At 42.7% G+C, this 23,153-nt stretch overlaps 1 protein-coding gene across 1 annotated transcript in view; it reads right to left on the reverse strand.

Moving 5' to 3' along the window:
- The window catches only part of LOC134225642 (calmodulin), an 85,903-nt gene extending 65,131 nt beyond the window's left edge, over nt 1-20,772 (reverse strand). The window contains exon 1 of the mRNA XM_062705894.1: nt 20,579-20,772. Coding sequence (XP_062561878.1) covers nt 20,579-20,648 — 70 coding nt within the window. The 5' untranslated portion in view covers nt 20,649-20,772. The remainder of the gene's footprint in view (nt 1-20,578) is intronic.
- Nucleotides 20,773-23,153: the final 2,381 nt, after the last annotated feature.

The following is a 23,153-nucleotide window of genomic DNA, read 5'->3' on the forward strand; positions in this document are numbered from 1 at the left end:
TCAAGAGGCCCGGCCTTCAAGAGGCCCGCTGGGCCTCCCCTTCAAGAGGCCTGGAAGCCTCCTCTCAAGAGGCCTGGCCTCCTCAAGAGGCTCAGCCCCTTCAAGAGGCCTCAGCCTCTTCAAGAGGCAGGCTCGGAAGCCTCCTTCAAGAGGCCCGGGAAGCCTCCTTCAAGAGGCCTGGAAGCCTCCTTCAAGAGGCCTGGAAGCCTCCTTCAAGAGGCCCCAAGCCTCCTTTCAAGAGGCTCGGAAGCCCTTTCAAGAGGCTCAGCCTCCTTCAAGAGGCAGGCTCAGAAGCCTCCTTCAAGAGGCCTGGAAGCCTCCTTCAAGAGGCCTCAAGCCTCCTTTCAAGAGGCTCGGAAGCCTCCATTCAAGAAGCACGGAAGCCCCCTTCCAAGAGGCTCCGAAGCCCCTTCAAGAGGCCTCAGCCTTCAAGAGGCTCAGCCTCCTTCAAGAGGCTCGGAAGCCTCCTCAAGAGGCCTGGCCTTTCAAGAGGCTCTGGAAGCCCCCTTTCAAGAGGCCTGGAAGCCTCCTTTCAAGAGGTCAAAGCTCCTTTCAAGAGGCTCTGGAAGCCCTTCAAGAGGCCTGGCCTCCTTCAAGAGGCCCGGAAGCCTCCTTTCAAGAGGCTCAAGCCTCCTTCAAGAGGCTTCAAAGCCCCCTTTCAAGAGGCTCGGAAGCCTCCTTTCAAGAGGCTCGGAAGCCTCCTTTCCAGAGGCTCGGAAGCCTCCTTTCAAGAGGCTCGGAAGCCTCCTTTCAAGAGGCTCGGAAGCCTCCTTTCAAGAGGCTCGGAAGCCTCCTTTCAAGAGGCTCGGAAGCCTCCTTTCAAGAGGCTAGGAAGTCTACATTCAAAAGCCTCGGAAGCCTTTTTTCAAGAAGCTCGGAAGGTTTCTTTCAAGAGGCTTGGAAGCTCCTTTCAAGAGCCTCGTTGGCCTTTTTCAAGAGGTTTAATTCGAATCGAGGATGAGATTTGAATATTTCTGTTATCATTAACACTACACAGCAGACTCCGATCCAGGTACAAGCTTCAGATACTTCCGAAGTCGCCTATGATGCATGCTAAGCATTGCTGGTACTTGCATAATGTGTTTGTCCATGGTTTCACCACGTTACCAAAATCAATGCTTACTCCTTTGCATGGAATGTCAATTTCTTGGAAAAAGCTATTGTATTGATATGAAAAAGCTGCATTGCTTCTGCAACACTTGGTACAAAGGGTTATACCATCTTTGCGTATTCCATTCTCGAATGTCAGACTATGCTCCGACAGCACGATAGTTCTGTCATGGATGAAAAAAGCCTCCCAGCAGCCTGAGATTTTTTTAGCTGGGCGAAACTCAAGGTCGTTGTTTGTTAGCTCCAACGATCCAGCTGACCCTGAAGGCATCACTCCGGTTATTACTTGATATGACGCTCGCTCACAGCACCCACCGAACCGTCACTTGAAAACGTTTAAGTTAAGTTATTCTAAATAACGTAATTAACTAAACTTTCTTCGTCCGTAAACTCAAAAACGATTTTTATTTCAATTCTCTACGCATCGGCCGATTGATTTGATTTTAACAAAATACAGCCGAAAACGCCATTACATTATTCCAAATTAAACTGAATCTTCTCCTGAAATCAGCAGAAGAAGTCAATGTTTACGTTTGCGACTTTCACCCTTATGAAACAACAATGTCGAAATATCCATCGGAAATGATTCATACTTTAACAGAAAGTAAACACAAGTAAACAAATACAAACACAGTACTATCCCGATTTTACACCACCACCCCCCCCCTTGAAATTTGGTGTGATAAAATTGGAAATAGGACAAATATTAATCAGTTTATGCTTCGGAAAAGCAATATGTGCGGTACCCGTTATTTCTTGTCGAAAAGGCTCAAAAACTCCTTGAGAGAGACTCAGTAATGACTCGTGAGAAACCAAAGTGAAAGTTATTTCGTAAAAATCATTGTTGTTTGTAATATTTACAAGAATAAAAGGAACGAAAAAAAAAACCATTTCCCTGTAAGGCTTCACGTAATTAGTGTACGGCCCCTTAGCAATGGAATACCCATTTCCGACATCGTAGATAAATTATTTATGTTTCACTTTCTTATGGGTTTTAAATTGATTCAAAAGACACAGATTCGAAATTGTTTGACTGCCCGTGCCCATGTCCCGTAAGAAAAATAAAACAAACAAACAAAAAATTGGATCCAATAAAGCAAATTTACAAATTTCGGGTAACCACCGTCACCGATTCCCATCGAACATCCAATCAACGGAACCGAACCAAACAAGAAACGAAAGCAAGGTGAAACCCTGCCCCGAAACTGGTATATAGAGGCACCAAATTGATAAATAAACAATTTGAGTGATAGCTGGACTATTTTTAACTGTTTTTGCTGCCGGTAGAGGTTTCGGGATTTTCTCGATTTTCCCTTCTCTACTTGGCAGCTCCAAAATATAACACCTCATCATCCCCCCCTCGCGGTAGTGTATCCCACCTCCGGTTTTCCTCCGGCTTCAGGCGAGTGATAGGTAGTCAAGTGCGCGCGGTCCTACAATGGATCCAGAAGGGGGCAAACATGAAGGAAACTCGAGCCCCCTTCACGACGCCACAAACCGGGTACACCTTTGGGGTTGGAATCGATTTGCCCTACTCTAACCGCCCACTTCGGCAGAGGCACTTATTACCGTTCGCTGTACGAGGAGGAGTAGGTAAGGTACGTGCTCGCTAGAAGCGAACCCAAGGACACACCGCCCCACCACCCGCCATCCGAAAGACGTTGTATAAATTGTGTTGATTTTCTCGTCATAAAAACGTTGGCGGTAGCGGTGCCAACCGCTCCACTAACAGTTTTCCCTGCTGAGTAGCAACAACAAATGGAACTTCCCGACGTGGAATGATGTTTTCACCTTAGCGTTTAGAAGGTAATTTATTTCTTTTGTAGGTACAACGGCCGCCCAGCGTTTCTTCTGCTGTCCTTCGAAAGCACAAGAAGCTACGAAACACACTCTCATCTAATGCTTTTTTTTCGCTTGGTGGGACTCCTTCTCTGCGGGGTGTGGTAGGAGGAAGAATGAATTGCTTGACCTTCGGCACACCCCTCGGTGCCATTGCTAACTGGAGGGGAATTCTTTGTTCCCGCGGGTTTCCTACAGTGACGACCTTCCTGTTTAGGGAAACCGCCTTAGGCTTCCTTTGACGGTACTTAAGATGTTCCCTCTTGCTTTGAAATCGCAGTACAGCACTTGTTACAGTAACAATTTTTCAACAAAGCAAACGAATTTCAAAAGAATGCTACCCCTGGTCTTTTCGCGTGGTTGAATTTCATTGGTTCCGCGGTGTACCAGAACTAAACACAACTTTTTAAACATTCTTATCGCTTGATTTTTCTCTGTTTATCGATCGACGCAGCATTAATCGCATATTAAGGCTTGGCCATGCTGTTGACAAGGTTTCCTCCTGCTTCGAAACTTGAACCGTTTATAATTTGTTTCAAAAAATAAACAGCACCGCAAACGATTCGCTATGTCACCCCCAAAGCACAACATGCATAATTTATGATTACGAATAAAATGTCCATTATACGTTTTTTTTTTCAAGGGAATGGTGAAAAAGTGGACATACAGAAGAGAAACCGTCGAGCGTGCAGAAAAGTTCAACGGATGATGGCAAGAACGAACGCCATAATAGAACGACAGGAGGAAATGAGATGCAAGGATTATACGGAATGACCTTAATCCTTATGGTGCACCAAAAGAATTTTCAGGCGAAAATGCAAATTGCTACGGCATTATGCCCTACCGTTCGCCGGAATCATCTGGAACGTGGGAGTCTCCCGAAATGGTCGCTCCTTTGTGACTCGAATGGCTCTGAATGAAAGCTCAAATGTCATTCCGAATTGTGTTACATAATTTATGGTGCCATTAAATTGGATACCAAAAAAAACCACAGCACCAGTAAACCGAACTACGGTTTGCTCCACGCATTTTTTTCTATTTTTTGGATCACCTATCAAAAGATAAACTTAGAAAACGGAGCAATTTGTCAATCATTTGTTGATTGATCTCCGACGCAACCAATCGGAGGCGGACGGAAGCAACCCAAAAAAAACGCTAAATCATTCCACGGTAGCATCGCCCTTCTGTATGTAAGAAGGAACACTAATAAACAGCAACCCAATGTGGGGGCAAGACGGCGTAGAATGCGTTCCATCGGAGTTGTGACGCAAAGCAGCATTCCGTGTCTCCTTGGAGGCTCCGATTAAATTGGCTTTTATCCCTCGTGCCTTCGTCTTCGATGTCCGAGAGAAAAAAAGTACATCTCCGGTTGCGTCGCAACAACGGAAGTGGAAAACAACCGATACCAAATGAGGTATCGATGCCTTCTGGTGGCAACCATCAACGATGATTAATTGCAAATGTGTGGAATTTAGGTTTGTTTTGAAGACAAACTGATTAGGATGAATCACTCATTCTGCATGAGTAGGCACATTTTGTCTCAAAGCATCAACACGTGGGTTATATATCTGAGAAAATCACCCAAATAGGCATCGAATCGATTTGATTCTCATTCCTTCTTGAAAGATGAATAAGAAGAGCCGATGATGATGGATGGATGATGCTTTTAAATGCTTACAGATTAATCCGAAGATCGACTTATTTATCTTACAGTGTTTACATCGGTACATAGGGTTTGGAATTTCGGTTTGGTCTTCGTTCTAATTACCGTCATAGTCTAGAAAATCTGTAAAAGAGACACTACAACTCATCACAGAATGGTGGCTCAGGAGGAATGTTCAGCACTAGTGCAATTGAGTTCGCCAAGACCAGAATCACCAACACTTATGTCACTGCGTAGAATGTACAAAGTAAAAGTGGGTGGTAATCCAGTTGCAGCAAAAACAGCAGGGTGGCAGCAGTCTGACGAAGGTAATCCAACGGAATTCCTACGCGGAATCTTTCCAAATTTCCTTCGGAATTTCTAAGAGAAATGCTTCGGAATTTCCAAGGTAAACGCTTCAGAATTTCCACAGGAAATGTTTCAGAATTACATTTAAAATTTCCACGGGGAATCTTTCGGAATTTCCATGGGAAATTATTTGGAATTTCCACAGGAAGTGTTTCGGAATTCCTTACGGATTTTTTTTTTCGAATTTCCTTCGGAATTTCTATGGAAAATCCTTCGGAATTTCTACGGAAAATCTTTCGGGATTTCCAATCCCGAGTTTCCACGAAAAATCCTTCGAAATTTCCACGAAAAATTTCTACGGGAAATGCTTCGGAATTTCCACGAGAAATCCTTCGGAATTTCCACGGGAAATCCTTCGGAATTTCCACGGGAAATCCTTCGGAATTTCCACGGGAAATCCTTCGGAAGTTCCACGGGAAATCCTTCGAAAGTTCCACGGGAAATCTTTCGGAATTTCCACGGGAAATCCTTCGGAATTTCCACGGGAAATCCTTCGGAATTTCCACGGCAAATCCTTCGGAATTTCCACGGCAAATCCTTCGGAATTTCCACGGCAAATCCTTCGGAATTTCTACGGGAAATCCTTCGGAATTTCCACGGGAAATCCTTCGGAATTTCCACAGGAAATCCTTCGGAATTTCCACGGGAAATCCTTCGAAATTTCCACGGGAAATCCTTCGAAATTTCCACGGAAATCCTTCGGTAATTTCACGAAATCCTTCGAATTTCCCCCGGGAAATACTTCGAATTTCCACGGGAAAATCCTTCGAATTTTCACGGAAATCCTTCGAATTTCCACGGAAATCCTTCGGAATTTCCACGGAAATCTTCGAATTTCCACGGAAATCCTTCGGAATTTCCACGGAAATCCTTCGAATTTCCACGGAAATCCTTCGGAATTTCCACGGAAATCCTTCGAATTTCCACGGAAATCCTTCGAATTTCCACGGAAATCCTTCGAATTTCCACGGAAATCCTTCGAATTTCCACGGAAATCCTTCGAATTTCCACGGAAATCCTTCGAATTTCCACGGAAATCCTTCGAATTTCCACGGAAATCCTTCGAATTTCCACGGAAATCCTTCGAATTTCCACGGAAATCCTTCGAATTTCCACGGAAATCCTTCGGAATTTCCACGGAAATCCTTCGAATTTCAGGGAAATCCTTCGGAATTTCCACGGAAATCCTTCGAATTTCCACGGAAATCCTTCGGAATTTCCACGGAAATCCTTCGGAATTTCCACGGGAAATCCTTCGGAATTTCCACGGAAATCCTTCGAATTTCCACGGAAATCCTTCGAATTTCCACGGAAAATCTTCGGAATTTCCACGGAAATCCTTCGAATTTCCACGGAAATCCTTCGGAATTTCCACGGAAATCCTTCGAATTTCCACGGAAATCCTTCGGAATTTCCACGGAAATCCTTCGAATTTCCACGGAAATCCTTCGAATTTCCACGAAATCCTTCGGAATTTCCACAGGAAATCCTTCGGAATTTCCACACGGAAATCCTTCGAATTTCCACGGGAAATCCTTCGAATTTCCACGGAAAATCCTTCGAATTTCCACGAAATCCTTCGAATTTCCACGGAAATCCTTCGAATTTCCACGGAAATCCTTCGAATTTCCACGAAAATCCTTCGGAATTTCCACGGAAATCCTTCGAATTTCCACCGGAAATCCTTCGGAATTTCCACGGAAATCCTTCGAATTTCCACGGAAATCCTTCGAATTTCCACGGAAATCCTGGAATTTCCACGGAAATCCTTCGGAATTTCCACGGGAAATCCTTCGAATTTCCACGGAAATCCTTCGGAATTTCCACGGGAAATCCTTCGAATTTCCACGGAAATCCTTCGGAATTTCCACGGAAATCCTTCGAATTTCCACGGAAATCCTTCGAATTTCCACGGAAATCTTCGGAATTTGTACGGAAAATCCTTCGGAATTTCCACGGAAATCCTTCGAATTTCCACGGAAATCCTTCGGAATTTCCACGGAAATCCTTCGGAATTTCCACGGAAATCCTTCGAATTTCCACGGAAATCCTTCGAATTTCCACGGAAATCCTTCGAATTTCCACGGGAAATCCTTCGGAATTTCCACGGAAATCCTTCGGAATTTCACGGAAATCCTTTCGAATTTCCACGGAAATCCTTCGAATTTCCACGGAACCTTTGAATTTCCACGGAAATCCTTCGAATTTCCACGGAAATCCTTCGGAATTTCCACGGAAATCCTTCGGAATTTCCACGAGAAATCCTTCGAATTTCCATGGAAATCTTCGGAATTTCCACGAGAAATCCTTCGAATTTTCGGGAAATCCTTCGAATTTTACGGCAAATCCTTCGGAATTTCCGGGGAAATCCTTTCGAATTTCCACGGGAAATCCTTTGGAATTTCCACGGGAAATCCTTTGGAATTTCCACGGGAAATCCTTTGGAATTTCCACGGGAAATCCTTTGGAATTTCCACGGGAAATCCTTTAAAATTTCCACGGGAAATCCTTCGGAATTTCCACGGGAAATCCTTCGGAATTTCCAAGGACAATCCTTTGGAATTTCCAAGGACAATCCTTCGAAATTTTCAAGGAAAATCCTTCGGAATTGCCAAGGAAAATCCTTCGAAATTTCCAAGGAAAATCCTTCGGAATTTCCAAGGAAAACCTTTCGGAATTTCCAAGGAAAACCTTTCGGAATTTCCAAGGAAAACCCTTCGGAATTTCCAAGGAAAACCCTTCGGAATTTCCAAGGAAAATCCTTCGGAATTTCCAAGGAAAATCCTTCGGAATTTCCAAGGAAAATCCTTCGGTACTACCAAGGAAAATCCTTCGGAATTTCCAAGGAAAATCCTTCGGAATTTCCAAGGAAAATCCTTCGGAATTTCCAAGGAAAATCCTTCGGAATTTCCAAGGAAAATCCTTCGGAATTTCCAAGGACAATCCTTCGGAGTTTCCACAGAAAATCCTTCGGAGTTTCCACAGAAAATCCTTTGGAATTTCCAAGGAAAATCCTTCGGAATTGCCAAGGAAAATCCTTCGGAATTGCCAAGGACAATCCTTCGGAATTGCCAAGGAAAATCCTTCGGAATTTCCAAGGAAAATCCTTCGGAATTTCCAAGGAAAATCCTTCGGAATTTCCAAGGAAAATCTTTCGGAATTTCCAAGGAAAATCCTTCGGAATTTGCAAGGAAAATCCTTCGGAATTTCCAAGGAAAATCCTTCGGAATTTCCAAGGAAAATCCTTCGGAATTTCCAAGGAAAATCCTTCGGAATTTCCAAGGAAAATCCTTCGGAATTTCCAAGGAAAATCCTTCGGAATTTCCAAGGACAATCCTTCGGAATTTCCAAGAAAAATCCTTCGGAATTTCCACAGAAAATCCTTCGGAGTTTCCACAGAAAATTCTTCGGAGTTTCCACAGAAAATCCTTCGGAGTTTCCACAGAAAATCCTTCGGAGTTTCCACAGAAAATTCTTCGGAGTTTCCAAAGAAAATCCTTCGGAATTTCCAAGGAAAATCCTTCGGAATTTCCAAGGAAAATCTTTCGGAATTTACAAGGAAAATCTCTCGGAATTTCCAAGGAAAATCCGGCAGAATTTCCAATGAAAATCCTTCGGAATTTCCAAGGACAATCCTCCGGAGTTTCCAAGGAAAATCCTTCGGAATTGCCAAGGAAAATCCTTCGGAATTTCCAAGAAAAATCCTTCGGAATTTCCAAGGAAAATCCTTCGTTGGGATTTTCACGGAAAATCCTTCAAAATTTCCACGGGAAATCCTTCGGAATTTCCACGGAAAATCCTTCGGAGTTTCCACAGAAAATCCTTCGGAATTTCCACGGAAAAACCTTCGGAATTTCCACGGAAAATCCTTCGGAATTTCTACGGAAAACCCTTCGGAATTTCCACGGAAAATCCTTCAGAATTTCCACGGAAGATCCTTCGGAATTTCCACGAAATTTCCTCCGTGGTCGAATTCCCGAACAAAAATAAGTTACAAGACAATAGAACAAATATTTTTCCTTATCTGAGTGAAATTTTGGTTTTGTAACTATTCATGTAGGTGAAAATTCTGAATTCTAGTAGCACTTATTACTGTATGTTAAAGGGACCAAACTAAATGATTATGCGGAACAGTCCCAGAGAGGCTCTCTTTGTTTACTTTCTTTTTAGATCATTACAAAGCCATACTAACATTTACATTGGATTTTCCAGTACCGATCTGAAGAAAATAGCTTTGTCTAGTGTGCTGAGGTGAAAATATTGCAACAAATTTTAAACTAGCCTAGATATTAGCAAAAGAGAGCGTGATGAAAGAGAGTCTCTCATTTGGACTTACGACGTTTTCAAAAATCACGCGAGAGTTGATTTGTCAATTTTGGGAAGCGTAGAAATCTTAGGAAACTGCATTTTAATTAAATCTGAAGAGTTTAGAAAATGTAGAAATATTAAGAATTTTTATGATCTACGAAATCAATCTAATATTCCAAATAGTTCAAGTTACGACAATAATCTGAATAATCTGCAGAATATAAAAAATGTGATATCAGAAAATGTGTAAAATCTGGAGCATCTTAAAATCAACAATATTAGAAAAACGTCCAAAATATCAGACCGTTGAAAAATACAATTTCATCATCCTCAATCAATGCATGTTCAGACCTAACATTTACATAAAATGACAGCCTACGGACGATACCTAGCAGAATGTTTCGTTCCCGTAGAGTTTCCATGACTAAAGAGGGAATCGACCTCCAGGTCTGTACTAAATTATCTCTAATTCCAAAAATATCTGGAAAATCCAAAGATTTCCGGGTATTTTTTTCTATGAAATCGAGTATTTAGCATCTTACTGAGTGTTGTAAACTGATATGAGAAAAATCTATTTTGAAACTATTTGATACTCTTTTAAAATATATAATAGGCGAGATGTCTTAAGTTGACCAAAATAACCTCTGGTCACTTTATATCTGGAATTTCTAGATAGCAGTTTTCTTTATAAGAAAACCGTGATAAAATCGTCAAAGTAACAAACGATTCTCCTATTTTATTTTATTTTTTGACTGCATACATATTCATGGAGCAATTTCGCCAATCACTGTGCTCGGTCCTTCGCCGGATAGTGACGTTAAACTACATATGGCGCAGGGATTTGTTTACTTCAGCCTCGAACCGTGATCGTGAGAAATCCCACCGAATGTTAGTGAGAGAACTAGGCAAGCATGTGTACTGGTGTAGTACACTGACTGTTTGCTTGCTGTAACGAATCGAGCGACGTTGATGGCATTGATTTATCGATGCCATTCGCTAATTAGAGTTAATGTATATTTCTTCGACCCGACCCGTCGCGGCGCGTGTGGTGAGACGGGGCGAGGCGCGCCAGTACCGAGGAATGCTGCCGTGCTGCCGGCTCTCTTTGATTTCGGACCGAATTGGCTTAGATATTTTATGACCGGAGAAGCGCGCTACAATGTCATTTACAGCGCGCGGCTCTGTCGTCTGCCGTCATCGGACATTAATTCGAAATGGGCAGACCGTTGTCATCGGGGCGCCCTAAACACGACAAGATTAATGGTCGCGAAGGGATCCACACGTGTGTTTGTCCAGCCAGTCGGCACCGAATGGTTGACAATCGTATGGGAGCAAAGTGTTGATAGAACCTTCATTAGCGTGTTCTCCGAATTGTTTGTGGGGAAAAGGTCCTTGATTCGGTTCTAGCTGGTAGAGTATTCGTCACTCTCTCTTGAAATGAGGAGAGGTTTTTTTTCCAGTTCGAAGGAAGCGACCTGGATGGAATGGAAAGTAGGTCAACCTACCAGCAGCGTCGGCGCTGTGAACTGTTTGCATTCAACGAGCCACCGTACGGTACACGTACCGAGAATGCCCCGGTTTGGATAGCAACAAGAATCGATTTTACTTTGTAGCCATAATTGCTGTACAGAGAGTACATTCACGGTGGATGATTCTAGGAAAACCATTCCACTGTTTGCCTCCAAATGGATCCTAAATGAGATTGCTCGGAATGTGTGTATATTTGCAACAGCAAACGTTGACATGGGACATTAAACAAGAGCCAAGAACGGATTGAACCGGTTTCAAAACGGATAATCTCCGAAACGAGGGATACGGACTAACGACCGCCAGTCAAACCCTCGTCCAACCAAAAGACATCATATCTCCGGAAATCCTCGGAAAATTGGAACGAAAGAAAACTTTCCAATGAGCGAAGCAATTTTCGTTTAATGACTTTTTCCTTATCGTGTGTCCCGCTTTTTTTTTACTTGGCGACCAACCCAATCGTATGCCACAAAGTTATGATTGTTTTTTTGTTGACATAAAAAGTCTAGGTTTTTGGCTTTTCGCGTAAATAAAGATCTACCGAAAGGCTTCATGTTCATTATGGAAACGAATCTAGAAGGGTCACAAGCACTTGGCCGAAAGATTTCATTTCTGAAGAGTTGAATCCTTTATTTAAAGCCTTCTAAATTTAGTATAGTTCACAGAACTCAAGACAGGAACATCTCACGATAGGAGGATTTGTCCGATATTTTCTCTGCTGCGCTCGTCCACAACGAAACCCAGACACAATGGCACGGCCATAAAAACGAATGGCTTTGTTGTGTCATCTTCCGGGGATCCCTTCGGGATCTGGCAAATGGCCACTTTTTAAGCTTGCGATAACAAGATTTTGCACTCCGCTGCCCAGGCCACGACCGGACTGGGACGCGTCACTTCCGCCTTCGCCGTTGTTGGAACCGCTGAATCCACCGGCGATTGGCGGTAAACAATTTACAAAGGACAATGGCCCCGCATCGTGTGTCTGTCAAACGCTGGTTCTGGCGGTACACCATGTTGGTGTGATCCCGTTCGCGCACCACAATGACATCCCGTACTCCGCGCATTTATTCGATTAGAGGTTGTTTGAACGAATATGCTGGAAAATTGAAACACCCACGCCACAACGCGCGCGCCAGCGTTCATCCCATCAGGCGGATGGCAAAGTTTCGATGCCAGTGGAGTATTCGTAGGACAAACATACACACACGTACACACACATATAGGAGGTTTTTCAAAGTTCAATTCTTTGCGAGAAGTTCAGAAAATGTTCCAATGTTTATCAAGCACCAGTAGAGTAAATAGGCAATCAACCGATATGGTTTCGATTGCGATAAGGAAGGGGGAGAAGAGGTCCGTGGTAGGAATTTTGATTACAAAAACGGAAAGCAGGAGAAATGCTTTGGTTTGTTGTGAAGATCCGAACTGGGGAGCTCATGGTAGGGAATTGGGGGGTTGCTTGAAGAGGATTTGAAAACGTCATCAATTTCGGGCAAACTAAAATCCGTTTGATAATTTGCCAAGCAAATAAAACCGTACGGAATGTTCTACGGGTTCTAAACTTTTCTGGCTCTGTGCCTGATTGTGCCTGAGGGTATTTAGTTGATGGCTTTAATGAATTAACTACTTTCGTTTAGAAAATGTTTACCCTTTTGCAGTCGTAAAATGCATTCAAAATTTGTTCATTCATAACTGATATTAAATCGAATTTTGCCGTTTTCTGTATTTGAGCCGATGTTTTAGCTGCTTGACAGGTATCATGCTCGATTGGGAGTAGCCATCGAGCGAGCGAGTATAGTGCGTGTTTTAGTTGTCGCGAAAATGATAAATTATCTATCTGGTATTCGGTGGCTCATTTGCATGTATTGCGATCTTCAATAGCTTGCAGTAGCCATCGAGCCATAGTTGTCGCGAAGTAATAAAAATATTGAATTAGTCTTCGTGAAAATACGTTAGACACGCGTTGCTTATCCGTCTTTGTATCATCATGAATATAGCGTCGTTCAATAATTAGCCGCTTGCCAAGGCGATTTCCAATAGATTTCCTTTCTAACTAACATACTATTCCTTTCCAGTGCGCTCATGGAGATGCAGAGGATTTCTCGGTCTCTTGTAGCAATGACTGTCGAAATAATTTTGCTCCCCTTATCCTAATTGACTGTGAGGACGTGGCCGGCATCGTTATTGGCCTAGAAATAAAGAAACTCCGTGAGTGAGAATAGCTTTCTAGTCCGAGAAAATTGGTGAGCTGTGCATTTTTTGTTGTTTCTCGGCCAATCACGACTAACAACTACGATGTGTACAGTCAATCAAGCTCAGCATGGTATATAACGGGTGGCCCAAACGACCGAGCTTTGCAAGTGTTGGTGAGTGTTTTGCCGTTGACAACGGAAAAAAAATCATCGAAAATTTGCAATAAGAAACCAAATCAGCTGTTGTTTACTTTTTTGAAGTAATCAATTTGGGCAGAAAGTTATTTTTTTTAATGAACTCCACTCGTCATATTTTTGGTATTATGTAAAGTGGTTAATTTTTGTATGAATCAATACGGTGCTGAAGCGTGGCATAATTTGTGGATGGCCCATAAAGATCTGTAATAAAGGAATCAGATTTTTACATCGTCAAACAAAATGGTAAGCCTGAATACTTTTCTTTTGCAGTAAGGACGGCTACTCTCTTCTACTCTTCCTCTCTCTCTGTCACTTTCTAGATCGAGATGCCATAGATGGCATCGATAATAAATCAGTCATCAGAGTTATCCTACCTGTAGCAGAGCAACATGCCATGGAATTGAAATGATGGAAGTAGAAAACTGAACCCTGAACTGAAAGCCTTAGCCACCAATTGTCATTCAATAAACACTAAATTAATGTCACTAATAGCAGAATTTAAACATTTGACAATAAGGATGTGATGGACTCTCGTATTCCTCCTTCAAGATCCCGTAACGTGCGCTAGAAGATATGCCGGACGATAACCTCAAGAATGCTATTCTGAGTAAGAACGAGCTGATTCCTCATCGCTTGCCAATGGATAAACGAAACGACTGACGGCGCCGAGTGAATCATCGAGTCTTTGGTCAGTTATTTTTTCAACGACTGGTGAGCGCGCTATGAAGACGTTTCCAAAGAATGTGGAAGGCACCTCGACGATGCGGCATCCCAAGCATCCTCGTGATCTCATGCTCGATGAAACGGTTTCCTAGCTCAAGAAGCTGTTCGGCTAGTAGAAATCCATTTTATTTCAAAAAAGAAGCGGACGATTTCACGTCATATGCTGCGATTGTTTACAAGCGTTGCGAAGCATTCCAACCCTCGAAGCTCTCAAGTGATAAATTCAATACCTTGCACTTCATCTATGACTTGTCATCGCAAGACGCAGATATCCGTGCCAGGGTGATTTCCAAGTTTAAAGCAGACGAGGCAGCGACCGCGAATGAAGGAATGGCTAGCAACATTTATTTTTTATCGCGAACCCAGAAATTGGTACAATAGTTTGGATGAAGCGCACCATCGCTGTTCCAAAATCCAAGGTAAAAATCAATTATGCCGATTTGAAAAAAAAACTCCCGGGAAATGTCATTTTTGTGGGGATATCAATTTTCTATTTTGCTGGGAACCCGGCCGTGCGGATTTTCACCGAGCAGCAGAAATATAAACATAGTGTGAAGATCACTTTGAAAAAGCTTGTGGAGGAATGTCACTGAATTGTGTATCTCAAGCAAGACACTCAAATGGTCGAAAGCAAGGATAGCCGGAATATTAACGCAATCGGCAGAAACCTTAAGATTCAAGTAGGAAAAAAATCCGAAAACCTCTTGTTGGGATTTCGGCTGTACTATACCCGTGACTGGACCTTTATCAACCACAATTGCACTAAGTGTTAGCGTCGGGGACATAAGGAGGAGTATGCACTATTCCACCGGTCTGAATAAATCGCTACAGTCAGATCGTCATCCGTTACCACATCGACATCTCAACGAAATCTTTGCCGAGTTAGCAGGTTACCAATACTTCACATATCGGACGCTTACCTGCAAGTCGTGGTTTATGAGAGTTCAAGGTAGCTTTTGATGATCAGTGTTAAAAAAATCTCAAATTGTCAAATCTCATCGGCGATTCAAACCAGGCGTTACTAAAATCCCATCGGAATCATGACCCAGAGAATCGCTCATGATTTGCCTCATTGCATGATTTTTACGTGTCCTTTATTGTTGAATGCATTGAATTAACTTTTTTTTTACTTAAAACAGTGTGGCAGTGGGGCTTCAGCAAATAATCGGCAGCATGGTTGCTGGCATTCCCGGAGTAAAACCCAACTCGGACGACATCCTCATCGCTGGTCGAACCAGAGAAGAAAACGATCGAACCCTTCAAACAGTTCTAGAAAGTTCGAAAAGTGCCGTTTTCCATGTCCGAAATATATTTCTTCGGACGCAGTGTGGGAAAAGACGGCATCCGCCCTGAGCCAGTGAAGACAAAAGCCATCTCTCAAATGCCAACCCCTCAAGACGTTCAACAGCTCCGGTTCTACCTTGGTGTAGGGAACTACTAAACGGCCTGTTTATCAAGCTGGTGAAGAAGCTCAGATTACTCATGACCCACCTTCTCAAGAAGGACGTTCGTTGGAATAGGTCGACGGAGTGTCAAAAAATCTTTCAACCGATCAAATCTATCCACATTCCACACTACATTCCTTTAAAGGAGATCGTTGTTGCCGGCGACGGTCACTTCCGGAGACAATGGGTTCTTACATTTTCGCTGAACAACTTCGACATCCAGAACGTTTCAACAGCAAATTTCGGTCACGCTGACGTTCTATCGTTCTATCGAATAGCATAGCATAGTTACGGTGTACTTCGTAGATTGGACACTAGTGATACTCATGTTTTTTCTTTTGAAATCCTTATTCAGATTGCTATCAGAAATCAAGGTGGGTGTGGTCCTTGATTTCAATCTAGGATAAAAATCACAAAAGCATGAGGACTACTACTCCTGGCCACGCCCATCTTCACCGTAACTTGGGAGGAGAAGGAAGTGTTGATGTAGTACTTACTTAACGAGAGGCCCCCGACTCAGCGATATCCTCATAAGTATACGGAGTTGGATATTGGGGAAGGTATTCGTTGGGCCAGGATTTGCCTGTAGCTGACAATGTGACCGTGATAGATCTTACACCGTAACACACCACGCAAAGTTGTCTACCCAGCATTCCGGGGAATAGCTCCGGTCCTACCTTTGTGCAGTAAACTACTGCGTCCGGCTGGCCAAGCAGATAAAGGAGCTCAGAATTCCCATGGACTAACTTCTCAATAAGGACCCCAGTCAACATAAAATCGTATATGTAACAACATACGATGCTAAAGTACATATTGTATGGGAAAGTACTTATATGGCCTCCACTTTATCAGCTTATGTGATATCATATACGATCTTGTGTTACCTGGGACGCCCGATGAAACTGGTCAGAAGAGCGCCAATGCATCGTTTTCCAACAGGAGATGTTAAGGCAATTGCACATGCCATTAGTTAATGCCCGCAAAGGTCAATTGCCGTCAGGTGGAGGAGAACTAGGCCCTGGCATAGATTTCTACGATCACCAAATTCCACAGAATGCTGTATGGCAGACGCTTCGTTTAGCAAACCGATTACAAACATTTGCTCAAGATTTTCGGTTAAAAATGCACCTTAGTATGCAGCGATGGCTTGACATCCAGAACGTTTTAACAGCAGATTTCAGGGACATTGTGCAATACCTATTAAGTAACGATCGCTAGAGCTAATTTAGTATAAGCCGAATAATAAATATGCGTATCGTTGCCTTCATTTTCGCCAGTTTCGGTAACAGTGACTTTCATTCACTGCCCGAGTCATCCCCATAAAGGTTGTACGGCAAAGACGGACGCTTCGATAATTAAATTATTCTCAAATGGCCCTTGTATACTTCTTCACCTTTCAAGCCATCGTCGCAGCTTAGCGATACCTTTCAGATTCCGTTCTTTCCCATCTGCATCGAGACCGATATGCCAAAAAATTGAAGTTGAAACTGATCACGGTCGTACAACTTCTGCCTATTAGTAACTTTTAACATCATATCAGCTTAAGCACAGAAGGATGTTACTTTCAACAAGAAAATCGTGTTCCTTTTCAACGAATGGCCATTGAACGTGAAGAAACTCACCGATCTTTCAGTGAAAAAAATCTACGTCCGCCTTGATGGACTGCAGGATAACTGTGTAATGCGATCGAATTATTGTTCCCCAAAGGCACCGCACACAAATTCTTTTATACCGCGGTCATCCTCGTATGGGCTGTATAAAATCCGTTGCTCGAAGTTACGTCTACTGACGGAGCGCGGACGACGAGTTGGAGCAGTACGTACGACAGTGCAAAGCCTTTTCTGCTGCTGAAAAGTCACCAAGGAAGATTATCCTCGAAATTCTGGCTATGGGACCAAATCCGGATTGATTATGTTGGACCGGTCGAGGGATTCTATTCTCTGATCATCGTGGACGCCTTTTCGAAATGTTCAGAAATTTTCTGGACAACATCATCACCCCTATTGCTACAATCGAATTACTCCGAGAGATGTTCCCTACTACGGGAAGCGGGCACGCAGAGCGATTTGTCGATTCCTTCAAGCGCTGTTTGAATAAGTGGAGTGAGGGAGGAAGGCCATAAACTCTCAAACATGTTCACATATTCCTTCTCAACGTGTACCGATCGATGCCCAATAAGAACTCACTCCACATAATATTTCCAGCAGAAGCATTTCTTGGCTGGCCAGTGAGAACGACTTTCTGAAGCACCCAATTGCAGTTCCAACCGTTCCAAACGAGAAGCAAAACTAGCAGTTCAATCAGCGACATGGAGCATTCGTCGTGATTGGTGTATGTCGAGTATCACAACGGAAAACAGAAGTCGAGGAAATCTGACGTGATCATCGAACGCAACAGGTTGATCGACCATGGCGGACGCAACAAGTTGATCCGTGCACACACCATCCAAATTCGCCCTCGTACAGATGCAGCTGAACCGGTGACAGCAGTTTGTGATTGCCTGTTGCCAAGGGAAATCTTTGTTAATGAATTCGGAACGACCAAGATACTCCAGCCAGCACAAAGCATTCCGGAGGTTCAGGAAATTTCTCCGCCTGTTTCCGATCAAAACAAAGACGCAAATGACAGTACTATTGCTAGTCCCGATGAGGACCCTGGCTGAAGATCTTCGTATACAGTGGATTCTTCATGAGTCGATGTGCTATAGCTCGATATCCACCCAAGAAACAAATTATGCCATATTAAAAAAAAACATTTCTGCGACGTGAACGAACTAATTTACTTTTATATCAATTTAAGCGTAAGAGACAAAAAGAATCGCTTGCCAGGGCTGATTAGATTCATCTGAATAAGTTGGGCCGAATATTTAGGGGTAAAAATTTGAACTAGACAACCCTACATTCTTCAGGAAGCAAAACAGGGCTACCATCGTAGCCCCATTGTCAGCTAGAGCGTCTCGAATGCTGGCGGGATCCCATAGAGCTCCCTGGGATGATAATATTCGGGACAAGCACAAAGTGCTCCACAGACCAGGGCAGACCAGATGCAAAACGACTTGGCGAGCGTGGGGCGCATTCGAGGATGGAGAGATGCGACCAGTGTTGTAAAATGTCATTTGCATTCGTTTGAATAATTTTCCCAGAACTTTTTCTAGAGGGTAGCTATCAATTCATGATGTATGACGAACTTATAGCGCTTAAATATGCCTACACTAGACTGGCCCAGATTAGTATGGGGAGAAAAAATGTTGACGAATTCCACGGGGCACCCCCCAGAATTGTGTATTTGGGTGAGAAAATCAATCTCTGAAAATTTCAGCTCAATCGCTTGTTGCATAAGCTGGCGCATTTGATTTGAAGTTTGTATGGGGATTTCAACCAAAATGTATAGGAAAATACACCTCCGTCACTCATTCGATCTGGAAATTGGTTCTGATTGCTCGATTAACCTCAGAATTGCAAAAACGGCAGTTGGTATGCTACAGAACAATTTCACAGAACATTGCATGATGATTAAATGAACTTTTATATAGTTTTCGGCTGATTTATTAAGAGCTGATTTGTGTATTTTTTGGATTTTTGATCGAATCGCATCAGCCAAAACCTATATAAAAGTTCATTCAATCATCATACAATGTTCTGTGAAAATGTTCTGTAGCATACCAACTGCCGTTTTTGCAATTCTGAGGTCAATCGAGCAATCAGAACCAATTTCCAGATCGAATGAGTGACGGAGGTGTATTTTCCTATACATTTTGGCTGAAATCCCCATACAAACTTCAAATCAAATGCGCCAGCTTATGCAACAAGCGATTGAGCTGAAATTTTCAGAGATTGATTTTCTCACCCAAAGACACAATCCTGGGGGGTGCCCCGTGGAATTAAACAACTTTTTGTTTCCTGGGCCAGTCTAGCCTACACCTTTGTCTAATAAGACATTGCTGTAAATATGTAATCTGGGGCGTTGGAGGCAAAATGTCATTCAAATGACATTATGTCAAATGACACGTGACATTTTGGAGAGTTTTCACTCTCCAGCCTCAGATATTATATTTAGAGCAATGTACCCTTGGACAAAAATATAGCCCTACTCAAGCGTTATGAGTACATCTAAAATTATGGACCAAATTTGGCTTCTAGAGAAAGTTATGAACAAATTAGTCAAATGACATGCAGATGACATTTTACAAGCCTGGATGCGACCTCGAACCGTGTACAGTGGCGTCAAATTGTTGATTCAGTATTATCTGTTTAGATGTAAGAACTAAATAAATGAAATGACAAGTGCTCCACCCTTTTTGCTACTTTACATAAGCCACGTTAAGACCGAAAAGGACCTCGAGCAAAGTTGTAAGAGACGTTTGTGTGACGGAGTCCGGAGTCTGGAGATTATGGTCTGCTCTTTTTGGGAAACCGTGTCGTTCCAAGGACCGGTGGAGCGTTTAATTTTCCTCAAGAAATCAAAGCTCCCAGAGTCCCAGAGCGAAGCCCACTCCTGGCCGACAACACTTCTTGTCCACTTTTTAGCGCCGTCACCTAACGAGATGGAATGAGAGTAGCGTTGACACTCGTGTCCAACACTGATCCATTGCTGGCTGAATACTCTGAAGTCGACACCTCTGCTGGAAACGGAACTATCAGTCTTGTGATCCTGGAAACGCGTTGCGATGAATTCTAAGACCGACCTTCTCGACTCCTCGGTTAAGAATCGGAAAAAATTCTACAAATTTCGTAACTGCGATAAATAACGCAAGATTTTGAGCTTGGTCCTGACCAAAATTTATGTATATAAGGAGTAAAATTTGAAAAAAATAATCAAAAGCAATGCATTCGGAGTGTAATGCTTTATGATTCGTCATTAGACATGTTCAGGAATCGGAGTTATGCAGCAAAAGATTCGCATTGAATTCGCCCAGTACTAATTTAGCTTTCGAAAATACTTGCAATCAAATTTCACAAATCCTTTAACGTTTCGCGAAATATAAAACGATCACTACAGCGATCTTCAAGAGCATATTTGCATTTCGCTTGAGTTATTATCAACCTTCCTTTCTCATGCACATATTTGCACGCCGCTTTAGCAGCAAGTAACCCCCTGAGTAAACACAACGGAAAGAGCTAATCGATTCGCACACTTCCTCCCAGCGCGTACGACCCAGATCCGGGTTGTTGCTGAGATAAGCGATATCATCTACTACTACTACAATCAGGGGGGATGTGGGTACTCACCGTCCGCGTCGACTTCGTTTATCATGTCTTGCAGTTCGGCTTCTGTGGGGTTCTGTCCTAACGATCGCATCACGGTTCCCAGTTCCTTGGTTGTGATTGTGCCGTCACTGTCCTTGTCAGCGAATAGCGAGATCGCTTCTTTGAATTCGGCAATCTGTTCCTCTGTAAGTTGATCGGCCTGAAAACACACATAAATTAGTTTCAATCGTTTCGGGAGATTTGCGGTGTTGATGGTTTTTGTGGCAAGCCTCCACGCGCAGATAAATTTTGCGGTTTCACAAAACCTAAAACGAACGCATGACCTGGCATTTACGTATGAGGGGAACCATAAGTTCACTGGCTAATGGGTCTGGAAAATCAACCAACGTAATGACAAATAGCATTCCCCGCTTCAACGCTTCCGGGCCCAATCAATCAACGAGGAAACACGTTTCTACTCAATCTCTATCACCATTCACCTGTTCGCATTATCCAATTCGACCAGCCTCTCCCAAAAGAAAAACACAGATGTCTGTTATCCTAATAAGCGGTGCAAAAACGTCCATTTGCACACTTCCTTCCAACCGCGGTTGAACAAACTACTCGTCATAAATCAGCCTTTCAAACAACTGCGTCTGCAATCGATTTGTGATTGATGCGATTCGCGCGCGAAGAAGCTTCAAAATTCCATCTCTCACTTCTTTGCTCGGTCAGGTGAACCAAATAAATTCCGCTGCCAAAATATTAACAGATGGTTTACTTTCTTCATCCATTGCCGGGCAAACGAACCTACAGCAAAAAACGTGCTCTTTCTGCAGCCTCAAACTATCCATTTATTTCGGTTTTTATTGCTGTTGGCATACATACACACCAAAACAGCGTTTGGCTGTGTGTAAAACAGAGAATTTCGCGTCATCAATCAAAATTTCCGCTTTGGGGTAACGGAACGGTCTCCTCCTCACTCAGCGCAGTCACAAATTATCTCCGGTAGCATTTAATTTGGAACAGCTAAGATTGAGATATCACCCAAGGCAACAAGGAATGAACATCCCATTGGCATTCATTGCCAATGGAACCCGCTCAACCGGCCGTCTCTTCTGACCGTGATCTCATCCCGTTCCGAAAGCAATCATTCTCGGATTCGAAATCGTTTGCCGCTGAGAAACAGCCGGCAGTTGAAAAAAAAATCGGCAATAAATTGCAGTTAAATGCACTTTTAAACCTTAATAGTAGATCCGCTGCGGGTACGCTCCACTTTCCGCTACACATCAATGGTTGGCAATGGGTAGTTTCTTCTCGATTTGGCATTGGGTTGAGTTGACTATGTGTGCAGTAGACTCCATTTATTGCTCAAGGAAATTCACACGCTTATAAATGCGTTTCACCACAATGGCGAGATCGTTCCATTATTTTAAATTAAATTCAATTTGTGTGTTGATTACAATCAAGGTCGAATATGCTAACAGAATACGGTTTGACTTTGATTTACAATTTTTAAGCGTGCACCACGCCAATCGACACGCGGCAGAAGTGAGGACTTTCACGCCGAGTAGAAAGCCGAGTTTTAACCGGCGCTTAGCGATGTTGGCATCGGAACGGGTTTTCGTGACGCTCGTGACGAGTCGATTTCACACTTCTTCGTTCAGTGTAGAGGCGAAGATGATGATGATCTGGCAGTAATTCGCCTTGACGGCAGTGAGAAAACAAAATGGGGGTTGGGTGATGCTTTTTTATTTCACCCGGCAAGGCATATAGGACGTGAATTTTAAAATTCTTGTTAAACCGTTAAAACGCGTTTTAGCCGGAAATAGTTAGATTTTTCGAGTTAGAAATTTCATTTACTTTCAGATTAGCAATACTAAAGCCGAATTATTTTGATTAAAAAAACATGTATTGATAAGTAGCCAAACATGTAGTTTTCCAAAATTCTAATACTACGTATTTAAAATCTTTTAGTAAATTAGTTTTTAAAACATTTTATAAGCATTTTAAAATATATTTCCTATCTTCACCATGTTGAAATACAGTGATTTCACGCACACGTCCGTCTCCACTAGATGGCAGCAGCGCGGCTTCGTCAAACCGAATGGAATTGTAATGTGCGATGTGCTAGATGAATTTAGTTTAATTGGATGAGAGGCTAGTCGAGAAGCAACCGTTTCAGTATCTAGTTACCAAAATTAGTTAGAACTCAATAAACGCAAATTATTTATTGTGGAATGTTAAGAATTAAAGCAAATATTTTTGCGTAAGACAGGTTGGGAAAAGCTCCAATTCGCAAAACTCATGTTCGATTCAAATGAAACCGCCAGACATATAGACTGAAAATGGCAGGTGCGATTTTTAACGCCTTTTGGAGCGAATTAGTTTTCAGGAAATGAGTGATTCTAGCATAAGCGCGATACTTTTGTGCGAAGTTGTAAGCGAGTTTGCTCGAGCATGATTGTTCTATGATTGAGAATTAAGTTACCCCTCGCACCAATTGTCACCAATTAGTTCCGGATATAAAATGAAAAAATCTATCCCTAAATTTTGTTTTGACTTACGAACCAACACTTCCAATGAAATAATTACAATTGGCATATTAATCGTATCC

The sequence above is a fragment of the Armigeres subalbatus genome, chromosome 3, assembly GCF_024139115.2.
Source record: "Armigeres subalbatus isolate Guangzhou_Male chromosome 3, GZ_Asu_2, whole genome shotgun sequence".
NCBI classification, from domain to species: Eukaryota; Metazoa; Arthropoda; class Insecta; order Diptera; family Culicidae; genus Armigeres; species Armigeres subalbatus.